The 23,863-nt window shown below is 31.9% G+C and overlaps 1 protein-coding gene across 3 annotated transcripts; it reads right to left on the bottom strand.

The window, feature by feature from the left end:
* Positions 1–2,290: 2,290 nt before the first annotated feature.
* On the bottom strand, positions 2,291–13,947 carry LOC139487942 (uncharacterized). Of its 3 annotated transcripts, none has more exons than XM_071273213.1 (6): positions 13,699–13,947; positions 11,981–12,082; positions 11,032–11,244; positions 9,100–9,318; positions 6,056–6,259; positions 2,291–2,676 (listed from the first exon to the last, which is right to left on the bottom strand). In XM_071273213.1, exons 1-6 carry the CDS (start codon positions 13,706–13,708, stop codon positions 2,657–2,659), a joined length of 768 nt encoding a protein of 255 aa, XP_071129314.1. In that variant the 5' UTR covers positions 13,709–13,947; the 3' UTR covers positions 2,291–2,656. The 3 variants fall into 3 exon arrangements, with proteins under 3 accessions (XP_071129314.1, XP_071129303.1, XP_071129294.1); XM_071273202.1 differs by lacking the exon at positions 2,291–2,676 and adding an exon at positions 3,238–5,821; XM_071273193.1 differs by lacking the exon at positions 2,291–2,676 and having other exon boundaries at positions 5,862–6,259.
* Positions 13,948–23,863: the final 9,916 nt, after the last annotated feature.

The raw sequence follows: 23,863 nt of genomic DNA, 5'->3' as shown, positions 1-23,863 counted from the left end.
AAAAGATGATCATAGTGCAATGTACATTTTTGTAGGTCATACTTATATTGATTTTGGTTTCGTTCAAAATTTAAATTTGTTTTATATAGATTTGCAGAAGTGTACGGTAATGCGATGATAAAAACTATCAACACTTTATGCGCAAAACAATTACAAAATAAACAGCCAATAATGGTTATAAAATCTACAAAACGTATATTGTAGCTTGATTTCTTAAATATATTCCAGACACGCGTTTTGTCTATAAAAGACTCACAAGTGATGCTTGAATAAAACACTTTTTTTTAGATTTTAAATAACATATAATGTATATTTGTTTTTTTTCAGGTCAAGCTATAATTTCGCTTATGAATATGTCGATATACTAGTTACTAACAGAGTAGTTAGATGATAAGGAAAGAAAAATACGGCCAAATAAAGAATGTTCTTGAACTTTTAAAAATGAAAAAAATAATATAAAAACTAAAAGTTATGGTATTATTATTGATTTTAATTCTAGCTTGAAATGAGCACGATGATAACTCATATTAATTTTCTGCTGATAAATTGAGAACCTTAAGTTCGAGATCCCTCAAGTAAAGTTGACATTTTATGGATTTTGATATATTCTATGGTTCAATAAGCAATTATTCCTCGTCAGAGGTTAAAGGTGTCAAATCATGTATTTATACACCTTTTGAATTTATTTTTGATTGTTTGACGGACCAAACACGTATACACAGTACTTGAATATACATCCCTGTAGAAATATTCTTTGTTTAAGGTGATAGAATTTACTCTACCCTCTTCCCCTTTCTCCATAAATACAATATTTGATGCTCTTAAATGTAATGCAAGATGTGCTTAGTATATGCTTAGTATATGCTTATTATTGATGCAAGAATATCACAGATACATGATAATGCATATCATAGTAAGGGGATATTCCTTAATGGAAAACATTATCATATTGTAAAAATCCACCTATTAGACACTCTATACAGGTATCTTTATTAACTAAAACCAAGGACACAGTTTCAACTATACCATTTACGCGTAAACTTGTATTATCATATTACATTGGAATTTAAAATTATAATATTAAGCGAACGAATGATTACAATGTAAAGTTCTTTCATTTAAGATCACATACACGTTGTTTTTATTCTGTCAAAACATTTTTAAATTGTACAGAGTAGGCAATGTTTGTGTTTCATTTGGTGATCAACACTTTCTTTCCATGCAAAACATTCAGAAAAGATAAAAACATAAGATCTGTTCACCTGAAAATTGTATAATACTGTAGTGTATTTATTTCTAGCACAACCCAAAACAGTACGTTGATATGCTGTAAATAAACTCACCATGCATACCATTATGTAATGACGTGCGTTTTGTCTACAAAAGACTTTTCAGGGATGTTAGAAAAAATCTATGTTAATTCTGGATATAATATCTTTTTTTTTGTGTGGTTAAGTCAAGACAAGAAGTTTTCTTATAAAAATCAACTTAAGAATGTATTGATACACTTGGTTGTTGCTTAGAAAAAGACGCATATTATCAATATTCAGGACCATGAACTTAGAATGGAACAGTTCAAATAAATTGATTTAACATCTACAAATGATCACACTTAATCTTCTTTGTTTGAAAAAAATAACAAAGAATGGAAACGGGAAAGTAGTCAAAGAGACAACAACCCGACAAAAAAAAATCAGACAAAAACAAAAGCCACCGATGTATTTTCAATATGTTCTCATATCCGAATTTAAAATTGAGAATGGAAATGTGGAATGTGTCAAACGCCGAATTTTAATGTTTGTATGTCAACACTCTAAGTAATTTATAACGTTCTGATTGCATACTTGTTTAGATATTACATTAAGGTACTATCATAAATTATAAACCAAGCTTGAAGATAAAAAAAACTGGTAACTCTTTATTACGTATAAACCCAGAAACAAAGGTTCTGTCTTCCTCAGTTAAATAGTATAATGGATTTTGGTATATTATAAAAATGAGAATGGAAATGGGGAGTGTGTCAAAGAGACAACAACAGGACAAAAGAGCAGACACCAGCCAAAGGGCACAAATGAGTGTTTACTTTACCTCGTTTATTTTAGTTTTATGAATATAGTATGCAATCGTGTATGTACATGCATACGCCGTTTAATGTTTTAAAATTTATGTTAAAGGCGATAAATCTCTTCACACAGTCCTCCATAAAACAAAATGCATAAATTTTTCGTTCAATACTCATGATTTTTTCAAAGAATATGCAAACTGGCATTTTCTACTGAATCAACATTAAATAGTTACAAATATTTAATTTGAAATTACAAAATGATTCTGTTCTTTAAATATGGTTCCATAATCATGATAATGATAAACAGTTCCTATATATCGTAAACTGAAAAAATATTTATGTCGTACATAGTATAAGAGGATAACTTTTTATGATATAGATCTTCCTGGTATTAAAACAATTAAGAGCATGTTTGATGCCTTAGACAGTCATGTGAAATATGTGGTAAGGTTGCATATGGAAACTAATACTCCTCATCTCTTCTCGTAATCTTGGACAGAGTTGAAATAAATGTACAGTGCGATAAACATCGAAGTATTTCTCTAAAATTGCTTAAGACATCGGGTTGTTATTTATTTAAAAATCAATCGACTAAATTACATATAAATGATCTCAAAGAGGGAAAAAGATACAATACGGATATCCAAATCTAAGAAAAATGAAAATGAAAGACTGAAACGCCAAACTGACAAACAACCGAACTCAACCCCAACGTAGAAAACTAGATACTAAGTAACACAGACCCTACCAAATTATGCTACGTAAAGGTAATCAAAGCCTGTTCCACATGTGGCTCCCGCCCTATTGATCGTATAAGTAAAAACCAGGTAACAAATCTAATTCGGTAAGTCATATTCGTGAAAAGGGGACGAAATTGTAGTAACGACGCTAGAAACATATCCGCTATCATCTAAGACAATGTAAGAGTACCCACAGTAACCGGATACTAATTCAAAATCCAATTGAAGGTACTATTAATACAATTTAATATTTATTTTAAGGATAACATATCAATTAGTCCAACTCCATCACATTGCAATCTGTGTAAACCAGCTTTGTCATAGTCAATGCAATTTTGTAAGTATTTACAGCAAACATGGTTATACATTTGTCTAAAACGATAATCGATACACATTATCTTTCATAGCAAAACATTCAAAATCATCTTCTTCTTTTATTTGTGTCATTAAGATTCTAGATCGTTTTTAAAAGAAAACATGATTGAAAGAGCATCATCTAACTATTCAAAATCTATCAAAAATGAATTCAATGTATCCTCGGACTTTTAACGAAACTATTTTTACCGGAAGATATACATTTACAATCTATGATAGAAATGTATTACTGATTTATTTAAATTTGGAGCCAGGTCTTTCATCATGTTTCTTTTTTTTTCTTGTTTTTTGGAACTTTTGTTTGTCTTTTTTTGTCATGTGCATTTCGAACGTTGTTGATCAGTTATAGTCGTACAGTTCTGGATTAAATGGGAGGTGAATTGATTCTTTAAATGTAGTATTGAATATGGATTGAGAAAGCTAACGTAGTTATATCGATCACTTTGACTAATTCTTACCATCAGCGTCGAGATAAAGTGAAGTACTGACAGATCTAATGATAATGGACCTGATAGCCTATGTCACGCTTCTGTCAGTTCATATAAAATTACATGACTGGTTCTATATCGATTGCACATAGTTTTTCTTTGCTCTTTTACCTACACATATTGCATTATAGAAATAAGGAACATCATCATCATCATCATCATCATCATCATCATCATCATCATCATCATCATCATCATCATCATCATCATCATCATCATCATCATCATCATCATCATCATCATCATCATCATCATCATCATCATCATCATCATCATCATCATCATCATCATCATCATCATCATCATCATCATCATCATCATCATCATCATCATCATCATCATCATCATCATCATCATCATCATCATCATCATCATCATCATCATCATCATCATCATCATCATCATCATCATCATCATCATCATCATCATCATCATCATCATCTTATGTTATCTTATACGATCTAATACGAACGACTATTATGCCTGTTGTAAACAAATTACAAGATTAGCGTTTCTACAATGAATATATGTCATTAAACACAAGGTATGAAATTATCGTTTGATCTTAATGAAGTTGCTTTTTTTATAATGTTTAAACAGTTTAATTTTCCATTTATGGCAATATATAGGCGAAAACGAATAAATAGACATCCATCACAATCTGAATTTGCCTGTCCAAAGTCAGAATCATGTATTCCAGTAGATGACATAAGTTGCTATGTTACGTATTTGTTTTACCTTCATTTTTTTATACATAAATTAAGCCATTAGTTTTTTCGTTTATTTATTTAAAATTTGTCATTTCGAGGTCCTTTATAGCTGACTTTACGGTGTGGGCTTTGCTCATTGATGAAGACTGTTCGGTGACCTATGATTGTTAGCATTGACAGTCTCTATGGTCATACATCTTTTATTAAGAGTTAATCTTTTTTTTGGCAGTCGCCAATGACAGTCAGGCTGGTTTAAGCACATATGTTGTCCGACCTGCTAGTGGAATGCATTTTGTTATAATTTATTGTTTTTCCAATATTTTTTCTTTTGGATAATGTTGCTTGTTGTTTGTGCTGTATTAAGACCCCTCTACCAATACATTTGGTTTGCATGCACAAGTATAAAAATTGCGGTTTTTATCTAACGCAATCTAGTTTAGACTTGTTGTTATTATATATTATATATATTATATATATTCATATACTTAAAACGTTACAAACTACACAATCATATTTATTGACGATATATGTACATTAACGTTATATATACAAACTTATTATATGTAGATATTCTACATTTTTTAGTACTTATAAAAAGCTGATATATCAAAGTAGCAAACATTTTAAACCTTTTAAGCGCATTAGTTTTAAGCTATCAGTTTTGCGAAAAATAGGAAATATTGAAGCATTGCACAAGAGATATAAGTTACAAAATAGTTTAGTTACACGTTAAGAACACAATAATCAACTGGCACAAATATGAAAAATACTAAAGTATGCAAATACAATATACAGTTGCAATTTAAGTACTTACAGTTTCGACCCAAAGAATAGATTGCCAAATCCGGATTTGGACCAAAAATATAGGTTCTTACTGCTTATCAACTGCGGACTTTTTTTGCAATATTTAAATTTTATTGTGATTCACCTATAAGTGTCATGTAGTCGTGTCTGACGTACAACTGTAATTGAAGCATCACCTATGAGTGTCATGTAGACGTGTCTGACGTACAACGTATTCGGTGTTGGCAGGAATATCAATTATATGGTCATTTTTTTTAATAAATTTCCAGTTAACGAAACATCGAATTTTGGGAAAAACTAAGGATTTTCTTATCCCAGGGATAGATTACCTTATCTGTATTTGGCACAACTTTCTGGAATTTTCGGTCCTAAATGCTCTTCAACTTTTTACTTGTTTGGCTTTTTAAGTTTTGATCTGAGCGTCACTGCTGAGTCTTATGTAGACGAAACGAGCGTCTGGCGTATCAAATTATAATCCTATTACCTTAGTTATCAGAGTCTTATGTAGACGAAACGCGCGTCTGGCGTATCAAATTATGATCCTGTTACCTTAGTTATCAGAGTCTTATGTAGACGAAACGCGCGTCTGGCGTATCAAATTATACTCCTGTTACCTTTGATAACTATCAAGACTTGTATCTATAATAAGAATATCTATAAAGTGTAATTTAAACTTTAACTAACTGTTTTCGTCGACAATATTACGTCATCACGCTATAATCATGAAGTTGTTCAGTATTTGATTGGTTTCTTAGAAAATATATAACACAGATACTGCTGTATGGTATTCTAATGTTTCTTGAATTTGACATATTCAACATTTGAAATATATTTGTGATTGTTGAACAAACATTACTAAGCTTATGTACGTACATTTGTAACAATTACAAATCTTCGAGAGTCCTCTAACACATCCCTCGGTACAAACACCTGTTAATATATCCCATCTGTTATTCAAACATTTCTGTTCGTTACATCCCCACACACAGTAACCATTGTTAGGATAGCAATGATGGCCGATGCAACTAGATGAACATGCTTCTGAACAGTCTGTACCCCACATACCCTTCTGACATCCTGCAATCATCAAAATTTGAACGGATATACATGTAACTTATGAATATCTTTATATAGTACAAACATGTGTTGGTGTTATTAACTTCAAACTAGACATACATTGTAGATCACACGGAAAATAAAATATCTGTATAGATTGCAGCACAAAATGAAATGAAATAAAAAAATGTAATTAATTCAAAAGCCAATATCGCTGTAAAGACACACATCTTGGACACATCTGTCATTGCAATTAGTAAAAAAAAACCATGTTAACCCTACCTAGTGTTACTCGATATCTGGAAAAGAAATCTATGAATATGACTAGGTGACTATGGCAAAGACTTTTCAATTGAATAATAACTATACGTGTAAAAGTTCTTTTTCTGCATATTTCTAAAGTAGTTGGTGTAACACTTGGTTATAAGAAGTTAAGCGAAAATGTATGTAATTTCTGTGAGCATTCTGAAGCCCGTCTTTAAAAGAATCAAAATAAGAAGAAATGAAGACATGTAGTAATGGCATAGCAATGCTTAAATATGTTTCCATGCTCAGAGAATAAAATTTAAAATGGTCTGTTTAAGGCGATTCAACATAAAATTGATTAGTGTTCCCATTTTTTACAATATTTAAATACTATTCGATCTAAACATTCAATTTTTTACACATTATAGCTGTTTCATTCTGATAAAAAAAATACCCAACTGTCATTGTTTTTTCTAGCCTCGACTGTTTCCCCATTTATTGAAAGACATTTATTCATTTAAAAAAACCCAAAGACACTGACCCATTGTACAAATATTAGAACAGTGTGATGAAAAAAAAACATTATTAATTAAATACAAGGTGAACAAAACAAAATATATGTATAACAAATTATGCATTAAAAAAATAAAAAGGAATGTCAAACCCTAATAGCGGAATCATCATTGTTTAACGTGACAAGGTCAAAAATAAACACGAACAACAAAGAAAACGCTGATCATGATAGTTGTTTATTTATTTATTGCTCATGCTGCTAGAGCATATCTTTTAAAATTAAAGTAAAACAGCTTTTAAACCACTGCTGGTGAACGTTTCGATCCCGGGGGTATCACCAGTCAAGTAGTCAATACTCCGGTGTTGACATGAATATCAATAGTGTGGTCATTTTTATAAATTTCCTGTTACCAAAACTTTGTAATTTTCAAAAAACTAACGATTTTCTTATCCCAGGCATAGATTACCTTAGCCGTGTTTGGTACAACTTTTTGGAATTTTGGGTCCTCCATGCTCTTCAAATTTGTACTTGTTTGGTTTTATAAATATTTTGATATGAGCGTCACTGATGAGTCTTATGAAGACGAAACGCGCGTCTGGCGTACTAAATTATAATCCTGGTACTTTTGATACTATTTACACCACTGGGTCGATGCCACTGCTGGTGGACGTTTCGTCTCCGAGGGTATCACCAGCCCAGTAGTCAACACTCCGGTGTTGACATTAATATCAATAATGTGGTCATTTTTATAAATTTCCTGTTAACAAAACTTTGAATTTTTCGAAAAACAAAGGATTTTCTTATCCCAGACATAGATAACCTTAGCCGTGTTTGGTAAAATTTTTAGGAATTTTGGGTACTAAATGCTCTTCAACTTTGTACTTGTTTGGCTTTATACATATTTTGATATGAGCGTCACTGAGGAGTCTTATGAAGACGAAACGCGCGTCTGCGCGACTAAATTATAATCCTGGTATTTTTGATACTATTTACACCTCTGGGTCGATGCCACTGCTGGTGGACCTTTCGTCCTTTAGGGTATCACTAGCCTAGAAGTCAACACTCCGGTGTTGACATGAATATCACTAATGTGGTCATTTTTATTAATATCCTGTTACCAAAACTTTGATTTTTTCGAAAAACTAAGGATTTTCTTATCCCAGGCATAGATTACCTTAGCCGTGTTTGGTACAACTTTTTGGAATTTTGGGTCCTCCATGCTCTTCAACTTTGTACTTGTTTGGTTTTATAAATATTTTGATATGAGCGTCACTGATGAGTCTTATGAAGACGAAACGCGCGTCCGGCGTACTAAATTATAATCCTGGTACTTTTGATACTATTTACACCACTGGGTCGATGCCACTGCTGGTGGACGTTTCGTCCCCGAGGGTATCACCAGCCCAGTAGTCAACACTCCGGTGTTGACATTAATATCAATAATGTGGTCATTTTTATAAATTTCCTGTTAACAAAACTTTGAATTTTTCGAAAAACAAAGGATTTTCTTATCCCAGACATAGATTACCTTAGCCGTGTTTGGTACAATTTTTAGGAATTTTGGGTACTAAATGCTCTTCAACTTTGTACTTGTTTGGCTTTATACATATTTTGATATGAGCGTCACTGATGAGTCTTATGAAGACGAAACGCGCGTCTGCGCGACTAAATTATAATCCTGGTACTTTTGATACTATTTACACCTCTGGGTCGATGCCACTGCTGGTGGACCTTTCGTCCTTTAGGGTATCACTAGCCTAGAAGTCAACACTCCGGTGTTGACATGAATATCACTAATGTGGTCATTTTTATTAATATCCTGTTACCAAAACTTTGATTTTTTCGAAAAACTAAGGATTTTCTTATCCCAGGCATAGATTTCCTTAGCCGTATTTGGCACAACTTTTTGGAATTTTGAATCCTCAATGCTCTTCAACTTTGTACTTGTTTGGCTTTATAGATATTTTTATATAAGCGTCACTGTCTTATGAAGACTAAACGCGCGTTTGGCGTACTAAATTATAATCCTGGTACTTTTGATACTATTAAGGCAGTGACGTGCATTAGAAAATAATATTTTGCACATGCATACAAATCTTACCATTAATGGCAACGTAACACAATTCCACTACAGGTCCGGTTTTGTCATCACCTACAGTGTCGTAATAAATGACATATTTTCCAAGTTGATTACATGGTATTGTCTTGGTAATGCTTGGCCATGGCATACCAGGATCATCTGCATAACAGAGATAACCAACCGGTGGAATAACAGATGAATTTGTCACATATAATTGAAAGCCGTTCATTCTATATCCAGCTGTAACAAATGAATGTGAAACTGAATTAAAACAAACCAGTACTGATCCTCCAGTATCTATTTTGTCAATAATAGAAAAAGAATTATTTTCATTTTCAATTGATGGTAGCATTTTGTTTATACCATGTTCAAGTATGAGTCATGTTTTTGCAATATCTAAACCTCGTTGTATTTAATTTCCTGTTTACAAAACTTTGATTTTTTCGAAAAAAAACTAAGGATTTTCTTATCCCAGGCATAGATTACCTTAGCCGTATTTGGCACAACATTTTTGAATTTTTGGATCCTCAATTCTCATCAACTTTGTATTTGTTTGGCTTTATAAATATTTTGATATGGGCGTCACGCATATATTACCTTAGACGTGTTTGGTACAACCTTTTTATGGTCCTCAATGCTCTCAACTTTGTACTTGTTTGGCTTTACAAATATTTTGATATGACCGTCACTGATGAGTCTTATGTAGACGTAACGCGCGTCTGGCGTACTAAATTATATTCTTGGTACCTTTGATAACTATTTAATATCAACAAATGCGATACAGCACTCATAAGTTATAACCTTTATCAGTATAAAACAAGCAAACAGTACTAGTTAAGTTCATATGAGTACTAAATTCTAACAGTTTATTCGGCGGATATCCGATATATGTATCTGGTTTTAAGTAACAAAACAAACCAAACATATCGATCCTCTTAATTTAATACAAAACTCATAGTATCTGTTTCCAAATCCTTAGCAGTTGGACACGTATACTTTGAAGTATTACGTTAACATATTTTAGCTAATATGTTACGATCGTGCATGTTTACCTTATATAGACTACATAAACAGGGATGTGTTCCTTTCATAAATGTTGCTCCAATAGAGTTATGCAGATGGATAGTTGGAATAGGCACTACCTTGGTTTTATAGTCACCAAAAGAAGTTAACTGACTAAAGGTAAACTGTGTTGATATCAAACATCTTAGAGACATATTGCCCTTATCTGAGATCTGTATAGTGGTCTGATTTGTAATACTATTCTATGATCGATCAATTGCGACATTTAGAAGAAGTGAACATTCATACGGGTGATGCATGCATAGTAGGTGACGCCTGTCCTGTTGACTAATTCCGTCTTGCTTCTTTTAAATCAATGTGCTTCCTTTAGTTTGTGTTTGTTAGAAGATTTGATTTTTTTGAAACCATTGATATGTCTTCAATCATTGATATTGTTTACTTTCCGTTGATCAATCATTAAACGCATACGATCTTAGAGTATGATTTATTCTTCTGAGCTACTTTATATTTGCTTGATACAATTAATGCTTATAGCAAAAATATTAACTACTTTGACGAGAATTCAGAAATGACATCTGACAATGTTGACAAAAATCTATGGACATGAATGCAAAAGAACAAGTAAAGTCTCAGCTATGAAATGTTTTATCTTCTTCACGATAAGTCGCTTAGTTTATTCTACTTAAAAGAATTAAAATCATTTGATATAAGTGTTAGGAACTGGCTGTTTCTGTATAAGTCATGTTCATGATGCTATAGATTCTCGATCAGCTGTATTAGCCCTCGACTCTTCCAGTCTGAACCCGATACAGCGTACCTCGAATCATTAACAACCAATACAAAAAAAAAAGCCACGACATAACACTATAATACATATTATGTAGATCTACAGTCTATAGTAAATATTATATGTGTGGTGAATGTACTTACAGCCTTCTCTGTAGTAAATAGTTATATTGGTGATGAATGCAGAATTGAAAGAGATTTCAAACATCCACCATGCAAATGATGCACCGTCCACGTTTGTGGTTGAACATGTCTCCAAAGTAAATTTATTTGATATAGGTGGCAATAATGCACCTTCAGGTGTGCTTCTTATAAACCTAGAACTTTGTGTAGCTGTGCCAAATGGCGTAAGGTTATCTGTAAGATAAATATAAATATCAAGATTTTTGATAGCACACATTAGTGATAATCATATTCTTGCCGATTAATACATTATATTAAATTTGACAGATTAAACTGTAAGTAGTTATTATTCCTTGTGTGTGTGGTCTAAAGATTGATAGTTTTCTACTCGTAGAAAATCATGTAATTAAAATAAATGTTGAAAGATATAAAAGAAGAACATTAATGCACTTTTTGAGATACCACGAAGTAAATTTTGTATACTAATGATGACTCTGACTACTAGTTCGCTGATAAACAAATCTCGGATTCAGTCCGGGTCAAAATAATCTAGGTGTCTTCTGTTGTTCATGTACACAATGAAAAATCCGCTTAAATTAAATTGTTTGTGCAATGTATACATGGAGCTGCTTAATCGATAACTTTACCACATCTAGATTGTTATAGTTTTATAATGAAAATAGATCGATATGATTCATTTCACATTGTCATCATACTGATAAAGGATATCTGTTATCCAAAATATTTAATTTTTGTTCATTTTATTATTATTATTTGGTGATGTTGTGCCCTTTTAATCTTGTTATATATTAAGTTTTCTAGAGTACTGTATCATAATTATATGATCCATCGCCATGTAAGAATTATCGTTGGCTATTATTCAGTCATTTAATATCAAATATTTATATATAGATATAGATATAGATGTATTACAATAAAATTGAACCCTGCATTATATTAATAAACTTACGTTCGGCCCTCACTGTCCATTGTACTGTTGTGTAAATTAATAAAAGTAGTAACATTGGTAGTGTTGTTTTATGGAACAGGTAAAGTAAAAAATAATAGTTGTCTGAAATGAAAAGAAAACCTTACCTCATATATAATAGATAATATATATTTGCAAAATACTAGAATGAAAGAAGAAATGACATTGGAAGTTATTTGCTACTTAAAAAAAACAAGTAACTCTGTAGTTTTTAAAAGTCTTCAGTGTTATTATATTGAATAGTTCTAGTCAGAATTACTTTTAGGCTAAAATGGAAAAAGACAAACAATCATACAATGCATTATACAATACATTATATTGATCAATGTCAATATTAATAATAAAGATGAACTTTGGCAGAAAAAGGGGGGAGTGTTTGCTACTTGACATACACGTAAGTAGTATTTAAAAGTTGTAGTAACGGTGAATTCATTGCTAAAAATGTTAAAAAATATAAATATCAAAGACAGCTGAGTTTAACATAACAATATCATGGTTGACAATTATTAGAAATTTGATCAGCAGTATCATGTTTAACTAGATAACTTAGCCGTTTCCAACTTGGAAAATTAAAATAATGATGCATTTCTACACCTAATGTTTGCTTATATCTTAAGGTATACGGAAATAGTGTCAACAGCAATATACAGTTATGTAACATAACTGATTAGCAGATATTTAGAATTGTATATCTATACCTGATTCGTACGGTAAGAAATAACTGTTCTTGGGATTTTATTAATGTTTGTAATTTATATATTTTCTTGATTTATGGCGTATTTAGAACACAACAGTCAAAGAAGGGTAGCAATAAAACTACAATAAATATTATAGGTTATTTGATTATATCTTCTATGTAATGCGTTTATATGTTGCTTAAGAAAAGGTACAAACGCCCCATACGTAAGTTATATCATTTTGATGCATGTAATCGTTGTGTGGTGAATACAATCAGAATAAACAAAAATACCGAGCAAACAAGGAAAGATCCTAAAGGAGGAAAATCCATAAAAACTGACAAATCAAACATAAGACTATATCAATCATCGAAAGGAATTGAAAACAACAGTTACTATCAACACCTGACTAGGAACATACATTTTCCCGGAGAAAATGGTATGCTAAACCTTCCCCTTATGTGACATTTGCTTATAGTCAAGTTATATCGACAAGACTGGGACAGCAAACTCAAAAGACACGATTGGTTAATGTGACAATACTTGGCATCCCACAGCTAAAACTGTGTAACATACATCAAAGTCAAACAACACTTCAGGGAGTAACAAATACATGTTCTCGTAGTTAAAATATAATCTGAAAGTGTACAGCTACAGTTTTAGTGAATTAATTGTCCTAATAGATAACTCATCGTATACAAAAATATTAACACAGATAAGTATATTTAACTTCAATATGATCATTAAAGGTAATCATTGGTATACGTTATATTTTTGTCTTTTTAAATAAAAAAAAAAACAGTATTAATATCGCACTAAAAAAATATCAAATTGATACCCTTAATACTCAATAAAAAAAATCAGCTGTTTAATTCGATAACGTAAACACAAACACATTTAATTGATTTATTTTGATTTAACAAAAAAAAAGGTTTATCTGTTTTAAAATGCTATATGTGAGGTAAATGCATATCGTAACAAAAGGATAAATAAGTTAATCGATGCATACAGAAACACACATACCTTCTATCATATAATAGTTATGTACGCCATTTTAAATAAGGAAAGTTTCACATACTACATGTAGTAATTCATCCAGACATGCACTTGAAATCATATAGCACTGTGAATATGATATAAGTACGTTTTAAATAGAATAACCACACCACAATATACGTTTTTTTACAGTTTACAACCATGGATTCAAATCGTTACAAAACGTTTTTGTACAATGACAAACATGGTTCAAAATATATGTCTGAAATTTAAAAACATACATTGTAGTGATATAATATTTACCTCAAAAGGCCTAGTATGGTATCATATGACAAAGTTATCGTATGATTTGTGTTAGATAAACAACGTTTCCTTATATCAAATTCTTGGTAATCTTTGTCCTTATTTAAACAAACATATCGTATTTGTCAGATCAATGATTTATCTTGATACATTTTAAAAATAAGAAATGAATAAAATTGAGAATGGAAATAGGGAATTTGTCAAAGAGACAACAACCCGACCAAATAAAAAACAACAGCAGAGGGTCAATAAGAAATGGTTTATTATAGTTGATGGTTGATGGTTTTACTGCCTTTTTAGTTTTTAGTTTGACAATAAATTTTCACTTCTGTTTTCGTACTATCAATATCATTTTTTTATTATATTTTCATACTCAATGTATCCTTAATACAAACCTATTGTATTTAACAGTGTGCTTTATTTTACGAAACACCATTTAGAGCAAGGTTAACATTATCTTTCTGTTATTGCTTTACATATCTTCCTTTTTATAGATATTGTATTAACATTGTATCCTAGATCTAAATAATTCGTTCATGCTGGCTTTACTTGTTTTGTTAATATAATAAAGATGATATGGTATGATTGCCCATGAGACAAATCTCCACAAGAGACGCAAATGACACAGAAATTAACAACTTGAGTTCACCGTATTGCCTTCAACAATGAGCAAAGCCCATACCGCATAGTCAGCTATAAAAGGCCCCGAAATGACAATGTAATACAATATGTACAATTCAAACGAGAAAACTAACGGCCTAATATATGTACAAGAAATGAACGATAAACAAATATGTTAAGCCTCGGTCACACCTTACTGGATAGCGCGAACAGACGACTAACGGATAACTTGTTTTCAATCCTTTCATGTCCGTTAGACGTCCTTTCGTATCCGTTAGACGTCCGTTCTTATCCGTTAGACGTCCGTCCATACGTTGCATGTCCGTTAAGCGTACGTTTTATCCGTCGACGTCCGTTCTTTCCGGTCACAATTTTGAGCATGTTCAAAACTTTGAACGGACGTCCAACGGCTAAAGGTCCGTTGAACGTCCGTTAGGCGTCCGTTTTGAACGGTACTCGTCCGTTTCGTTTCGGTTTTGTATCCGTCACGTGTCCGTTATACATCCGCTGGAGGTCTAGAGGATAAATTTACCAACGGACTTCAACCGGTCGATTAACGGACAAAACGGATGTTGAACGAATGAGAAACGGACTTCTATCGGACGTATAACGGATAAAACGGATGATGAACGGATCTGAAACGGATAAATGCCAATTGAAAATTTTGCGTCAGAAATGCCAATTATTGTGTGTGTTACAATTTAACGTCGCGTCGTTTGTTTTCTCTTATTTTTGAGTGTAAATTGACATTGCGATAAGACGTGTCACGGTACTTGTCTATCCCAAATTCATGTATTTGGTTTTGATGTTATATTTGTTATTCTCGTGGGATTTTGTCTGATGCTTGGTCCGTTTCTGTGTGTGTTAGTTACATTGTAATGTTGTGTCGTTGTTCTCCTCTTATATTTATGCGTTTCCCTCAGTTTTAGTTTGTTACCCCGATTTTGTTTTTTGTCCATGGATTTATGAGTTTGAACAGCGGTATACTACTGTTGCCTTTATTGGTATGTCAGATTTTTTACGGTTCATGAATTCTTATTATTCATAATCGATCTTAGAGTAAGGGCACGTCAACACAATTAGTTCTTATTGAGGCCAGACACTGCCTTTTGGCGGAATTTTGATGAACAAACCAAAACCAGTTACAAAGAAACATTTAGAATATTTATGCTATTTACATGTTTTATTTTTGACGCCTTTAATTTTTCCGTATATCTTGTTCATCCGTTTTGTCCGGTACACTTCCGTTTGGTGTCCGTTTTATGCGGTATTCGTCCGTTGGATGTACGTTCGACATCCGTTCTGTCTGGTACGTTTCCGTTTCTCATACGTTGCATTTCCTGTGTGTGTCCGGTATGCATTCGTTACACGTCCCTTTTATTGGGTCAGTACATCAACGGACTCCCAACAGATAACAATTTTGTCAACGGACAACTTTTATTTTCATCCGTTAGGCGTCCGTTCGTGCTATCCGGTAAGGTGTCACCGAGGCTTAACGCATAAACAAACAACAACAACTGATTTACAGGCTCCTGACTTGGGACAGGCACATACATACATAATGTCGTAGGGTTAAACATGTAAGCGGGATCCCAAACCTCCCCTAACCTGGGACAGTTGTGTAACGAACTTTAAAAAAATCAGTTAAAAAATTCTTCTTACCAGCACACTTGGTACAATTAAAAACCTGATAATAAATTGTTCAAATAATGCCTTCGAAAATAGTGGAATAAATTACTTTTGAAGTGTCAAGAACTCGTTGGAAGTACTTGATAAATTGCATGCTTATATTGGTGATTTTGAATCTGTTCAAAGTTTTGATTTTTCTACCCTGTATACCACATTGCCTAACATTCTCATTAAGAAAAAATTCACACACCTAATTAAATGGGCATTCAAAAAATCAGAATATGAATATATATGTTCATACTCTTTTAGGTCATTTTTTAGTAGCAATAAACAAAAAAAACTATGTTAATTGGACATGCTTTGATACTATAGAAAATGTTGATACTACATTAGAAAATGCCTGTACCAAGTCAGGAATATGACAGTTGTTATCCATTCGTTTGATGTGTTTGGACTTTTGATTTTGCCTTTTGATTTTTGATTTTCCTTTTTGAATTTTCCTCGGAGTTCAGTATTTTTGTGTTTTTACTTTTTATATATGCCTTTGAATTTTTACTAGATAACATTTTTTTTCGCTTTGGGGATTCCGTATATCGTCAGATTATCGGAATTCCTATGGGGACTAACTGTGCACCACTTATTGCGGACCTGTTTTTGTATTGTTATGAGTTACAATTTATGACAAAAATAAGCAAAGACCCATCGGAACAACATCTGATAAACAAATTTAATAATACTTTTAGATATTTGGATGATATTTTGGCTCTCAATACTGACGACCTCAGTATGTATATTAATGAAATGTATCCTGTTGAACTTACTTTAAATAAAGCTAATACTAACAATGACCACAGCCCTTCTCTCGATCTTGATATCTATATCACTAATGGAAAGCTGAATACTAAAATTTATGATAAAAGGGATGATTTTTCATTTCCTATCGTTAATTATCCGTTTTTAGATGGTGACGTTCCCTTGTCACCATCTTACGGTGTTTATATATCTCGTGTATGTAACAATGTTTTAGATTTTAACGAGAGAAATTTATGTATTACTGAAAAATTATTACACCAGGGTTTTCGATATCACAAACTAATCAAAACATTTAGTAAATTTTATCATCGGTATAAAGACATCATTCGTAAATATAGCTCAACATGCAGACTTCTAATACGTTCAGGTATTTCACATCCGATTTTTTATGGAAATATTTTTTATAAAGCACAAAGGTGTCAGTATTCACCTCAGAAACTTACAAAACCTTTAAATAGACTTATTAAGAAGGGATCTAATTACGATACTGTTGTCAAGTCATTAAAGATTGCATATTTTGGCGTTAATATTGAGTCACTGATAAGGTCTTTGCATCGGAACTAAACACATTTATTCTAAAAACAGTTGTTGGCATGACACGGGTTATGTTCTTCTCATATATGTTATGATGGTATGATACTAAACCCCTAACGGGAAGGAGTGTGCCTGATGTTCATATGATGAAATCATAATCTTTCAGTCAGTTTAATTGAAGTCTGGAGCTGGCATGTCAGTTAACTGCTAGTAGTCTGTTGTTATTAATCTATTATTGTCATTTTGTTTATTTTCTTTGGTTACATCTTCTGACATCAGACTCGGACTTCTCTTGAACTGAATGTGCGTATTGTTATGCGTTTACATTTCTACATTGGTTAGAGGTATAGGGGGAGGGTTGAGATCTCACAAACATGTTTAACCCCGCCGTATTTTTGCGCCTGTCCCAAGTCAGGAGCCTCTGGCCTTTGTTAGTCTTGTATTATTTTAATTTTAGTTTCTTGTGTACAATTTGGAAATTAGTATGGCGTTCATTATCACTGGACTAGTATATATTTGTTTAGGGGCCAGCTGAAGGACGCCTCCGGGTGCGGGAATTTCTCGCTACATTGAAGACCTGTTGGTGATCCTCTGCTGTTGTCTTTATTTGGTCGGGTTGCTGTCTCTTTGACACATTCCCCATTTCCATTCTCAATTTATTAATTCATCAGATTGATACAAAAAAATACAAACCTACAAATACAAGTGGACGAGTCGGGATACTTGTACATGCCAACAACAAAAAGACACTAAGTACAGATCTGAGAGTACTTGCAGTTACTGACAGCCATGCCAAAGCCACTAACAACTAATTAAAAACAAAATCATGCATTAAAGACTAAATTATCAATTAGAACACATCCCACGTCCAATGGATGTAGTGTAAAGACGTCACAATTAGTCAGAGAACAGCATGACCTTGTGTAATACCAAGATACATGTATCGACAGATTGTAGATCTATGAATGTGTAGATGTATACTACAATAATATTTAGTTTGCTTTTAATTTACTAATTACAAATTTAATGTTAATACCAATAAAAACAATAATTAAGATCTAATTGAAGAATTGAATTGGTAACCTTTTAAAACAAGTTTATTTAAAGGATCGATAAGTTTACAAAGATCGCTTTTTTGGTCACGGTAAACAACATTTCCTTAAAAATGAAGATGTGCTATCCTGATTGAATTTGATTGAGTTTAGCTATTTTAATTGCTATTTTATAGTGTGTCTTTATACTATATATTGTGATGTTACACTTTTATCTCAGGTTAGGTTGGCAGTTAGCGCTAATAAAAACTTTAAAAACGGTTGCATTTGTTTACACCTGTCCTAAGTCATGAAGCTGTTGTCCAGATTTTATCGTTTGTTGATGCGTTTATCCTTTTTTTATAAAGATCGGAGCGTTGTTTTTTTTTCTGTTTGAAAGGTTTATCATTGTAATTTGTGGGACCTTTTTCTGTTTTGTATGGGCCAAGCCCTTTAATTGTTGACTTTTTACATATTTTGACTTAAACTTAAAGTTTGCACTTATACCATACTTTCTTATTTATTATTAAATTACATGCATAACAAAAATACTTCACTTTTCCATCTTCCTATGTAGTTTAAATTGGAAGTTAAATAAGTATATTTTTTTCTGGATGATGCCCGTTTCTGTATCCGCGATTTAGGCTACTCTAGAAATATTCATTGTTAAATGATACTTTATTAAGTAAAAGATATCGTTACCACAAATTGATAACATCTATTACCAAATTATTTCAATGATACACACATTTGGTTAGAGAGTTTGAGTGTTCCAGTCTTATTCATATAGAAAACGGGATACTACATCTTTATTTTTACGGTTATGGATATCATCAACCCAATAAATTTAAAAACGATCCACGAAAACGGAGTGTTCTCTTCAAGGTTAAATTCAGTAAAAAATCTCCACTTGCCTTTAATGCTGATCTATGTATGGAAAAAAATTTATGCCTGATTTACCTTTAGAAATAAGAAATTTTCATATATCATTGAATTTCATGAAAGTACAAATGTAGCCCTATCTTTTGCAACAATAAAAACATAGGGTCACGCGGCATTTTGGGGCATTCACATAAAGATGGCCTTGTTTACAAACAATGTAGATTCGCACTTAATTCCTATACTGACCCCCATTACTTTTCAACCCTGTAGTAAAAAAAGATAGTATATTCATCATCTTTTTTTAATTTGTTTTCAACTCTAATTTTGATCCATCTACCAAAAATAATTATTACAAACATTATCTACCAATCAGAAGAGCACATGACTTCAGTTTTATACAAAAAGCCCACCTTTTTTAATGGGCGGTCCCTGATGACGTATACTTATTTACTGAATTTACTCCTATATTCAATAAACTTATTCTTTAAAGGTTATCCCTATAACACAATGGATTTTTTTTTTTTATAATTTTTTTTTTAATTTTTCAGGTAGAAAGTTATGTAAAAAAACGTTGTATATGACTTTGAACTGGTTTCAATAAGTTCCCACTCTCTCTTTTCCGTATTTTGTTACTTTTTATCTGTGTTAGATGCATTTGTGCCTCGTACCGATGTGTTTGACTAAAGCTGATTGCTATTGTTTTTGACAGCTACAGTTGGACGCAGACCAAGCATTACATGTAGACGGACCGAAAAAGGTAACGCAGCGTTAACTCACGTACACTTCCTGTTAAGGTAGATACATGGTATACCGCCATCTTGGATTGTACAATCACAGTAAAAAATGAGTCTAGTTATTTGCCTAAATCTGCAAATTTGGAGACAGATTTGCAATTTAAAGGTTAGACTGTTTAATAATATAAAGAAAACTTGGTAATTTTTTGTATAATTCAAAATAATAAAACAAATATCATTTTTTTTGTGTTTAGAATCATGTTTTTTTCAAATGGGCCATTTAAGAAAAGATAACTCTTTTAGTAAAAAAATTATACTGGACTGATAGGGATTTTTTTTCTTTTTACTTGTAGCAAGAAAACAAGTTCGGTGACACCATTTTTTCTTTTTATTTTCTTAAAATATATTACAAAAACTATCTTTTCACAATTTATTTCAAAATTCTATCTCATAGATTTTTTTTTATACACACAAATGTGTTTTTCCATGAACAATCTAACCAAATTTAAGCAACTTTCAACGACATATAGCTTGAAAAATAGCACGGTGACCCATACTTTTTATTATATTTTTGAAAAGAGCATAGTAAAATCTTCATTTTTGCTAAGTATAAGAAAATTCAGTCTCAAAAAATATTTACTTATGATCTACCTTAACTCCGCGTTCAAGGGAAAGTCCGCCATTTTTTACTCATCATATTAATATCTTAACATAAAAAACACATTCCCAAAGTTTTAAATTTATATTCTAATAACGGAGAAAATCAGGTATTTGTAACTTGTTTGGTTGACCTTCGTAAGTGGGTTGTGACGTTTTAACCCGATTTGTTGAACAATGGGGAAAATAAAATATTTTAATGGCCAAAATATGAAGTTAAAAGATAGTACTTTTAATCACAAAAATTAAGTGTTACATTTCCTACTAAATATTTATTTCAAATCTGTTTAATTTACTTTACTGGAATTCTTTAACTTGGAGTTCAATCTGGCGATTTGCAAATGCTTACAATCGTAAAACTATCGCAAGTTTAAAGTTTTTAATTGAGAAAAATCCAACATCACAACATGCATGATTAGTTTTAATTATTTTGGCAACATTTCATTCTCACATAATTAAATTCATCTGACAATCACTTAAGAGATGTATTCGTGAAAAGAATATCAATTATCGTTTATTTCGTTAATGGATATACATACATTATAAATCTAAGCAAATACATTATTTTGTTTGAGGATTTTTCTAACATTTTTTTTATATTATGATCAATGTGGGCAATGCTGAACAGGACAGCCGTTAATAATTTAAAATAGTAATACAGTAGTTGTAATAAAAGGCAAATGTATTATTGATATTGGCCGGCAATTTTAGAACAGATCGTTGTTCTTGGAACAATCTTTATTAGTATACTTGTAAGTTTCCTGACGTATAAGCGCCACTGAGAATGAGCTCCTGAGGTTTTTCCTAACAGCTAAGGCAGACTAGCTAGTAGCGTTTCTTTGGGTTTATTTTATTTAGGCAGGAGAGGCTAACTACTGGTACAGATAAACAGCAGAATCACCATACAAGCTTATGTTGTCAACACTATCAGAAATGAGGTCCCATCCTCGGATGGGTATATGAAGGATTTCACAAATGTACAATTGACATGTCTGACTCTGAACAATTAGTAAACAGACTTAACAATGATCTATAGACATCGACCGCTTGTTCTTGATATTTGAAACTGTATGTATATAAGTTTATTAGAGTAATAATGTATCTTGTGTCTGACGAAACTGAAATGCTTGCATAGTTATATCTTGCCATACGTTTGTATTGGTTTTGTGGGTGTTCACTCAAAATTGTAAATTGTAATTAAAAAATTGTGTTTGTGAAATTTAGATTCACTTTAGTACCAAATTTCGTCTAGTATATATTTCACAAGTGTATACTACGTACCGCAGTATTCAATGAATAAGATGATGATGACAGAAAGAACATTAAACGTCATGTGGCACATATTACATGAATATCGGACTATGAGTTGTCAATCTGCATGAAAAGATTTCCAATTCTACCATATTGAGTTGGAATTTTTACAAGATATACTCGACTCGCACTAGTATTACAAGGTTTTTATGCCGTTTGACTCAGACACATGTTTAAGATGTATGGAAGATTCTATGTACTATATACATCTGAAATGAAACAATTAATCAAACACCTATAGATATCCACTAAATTTGTAAGAAGTTTTTAAACAGATATATTCTTATTTACTCAATCATTAACAAACTAACAAAATTTAACAAAGTAACACAGTGACACTATACCATATACAAATGGGATACTTAATTATTTTTAATCATGCTATGCAGAAATTAACACGTCAAGTTATAGTGCACGTGAAAAACAAAAAAAGAACACGATGTGTGATTGTGTACTAAAAAATATCAAAGCGAGCAATAAATTGTCAAGCAAACATTTTTTGTTCACTATGCCTGTCTTTATCTCCGCTCCTTTACTTAATTCGCTTTTCGTCGATCATTCTCTATATTGTTCTCTATTAGTTTTTTTCCTGTATGCCACTCTATCTAGGCTCCTTTACAATAACTAGTTCCCCTGTCTTGCTTATCCTTATAAAGATAGGGACTTCAGACATAGAAGGGACTCTCTTGTCTTCAATACAATAAAATTGATAGTGACTATAAGTGCTGCATACATTTATATCTGCATGTTTGCCAATCGTCAAAAGTTTCAACTTGCATGAACATTTTTTTTTCAAAAAAGGGACCAGAATCATGACGAAACAGTATTTATTTCAGCAAAATTTCCAAAGGTCATGTTTATAATTTTTCAAACTTATTAATAGCAAAAATAGTAGATTATATTATTAACAGTTCATCATTTATTAATATGTGGGATTATAATTCCAAACACGCAAACGATAACCAACGTTAGACACACATATATTATGGTTCAATAAATGTTACATGTGCACACCGGGTACCTCAATAAAGAGGCCATGTATGAACCTGTTTCATATAATTGTGTAATACGAATTTTAGTCAACAGGATGTCACTGGAATACCAAAAAGGACGTGTCTGTAATATACACCCTTGAAGACCTAACTGAATGTTTCGTTCTGACACGACATCTATGATATCAATAATTCTGTCATGCCTATTATCAATTCGGGAGGAAGCAAACACAAATATATAATAAGATAACGTAAATAAAATTTAAAAAGAAAAAAAAAAAACCTATAAGTTTTTCACCGAACATACCAGATAGGGTCTGACTTTAAACTGTAACGTGTCTTAATTAGTGACCGTTCCGAATTGATCCAGTATCAATTTGATATAATTTGAAGATTAGTTAATAAATAAAAATACTTTTAATAAAAACAATTGAGACGTCCATTATTTCGATGTTTACATAGATATAACCTGGGAATATTGTTAGTGAGGTGACAGGATAGAAAAAAGTCGATTATTAAAAGAGTTTAATTTCACTTCATGGTACACGGCTAGAAATTGGCACAGTCTTACAAAAATGATTTTACTTGAATTCAAGATTTGTCGTCTGGAAGTCGTATAGAACAGTTTTTTTTAATCTGAGCTTCTAGTCAGCAAATTTTACTTCAAATGCAGATCATTAATGGC

This window comes from Mytilus edulis, chromosome 1 (assembly GCF_963676685.1).
Source record: "Mytilus edulis chromosome 1, xbMytEdul2.2, whole genome shotgun sequence".
In the NCBI taxonomy this organism is placed as follows: Eukaryota; Metazoa; Mollusca; class Bivalvia; order Mytilida; family Mytilidae; genus Mytilus; species Mytilus edulis.
The sequence above is the reverse complement of the archived record's forward strand: the minus strand, read 5'-3'. Positions and strand labels throughout refer to the sequence as shown.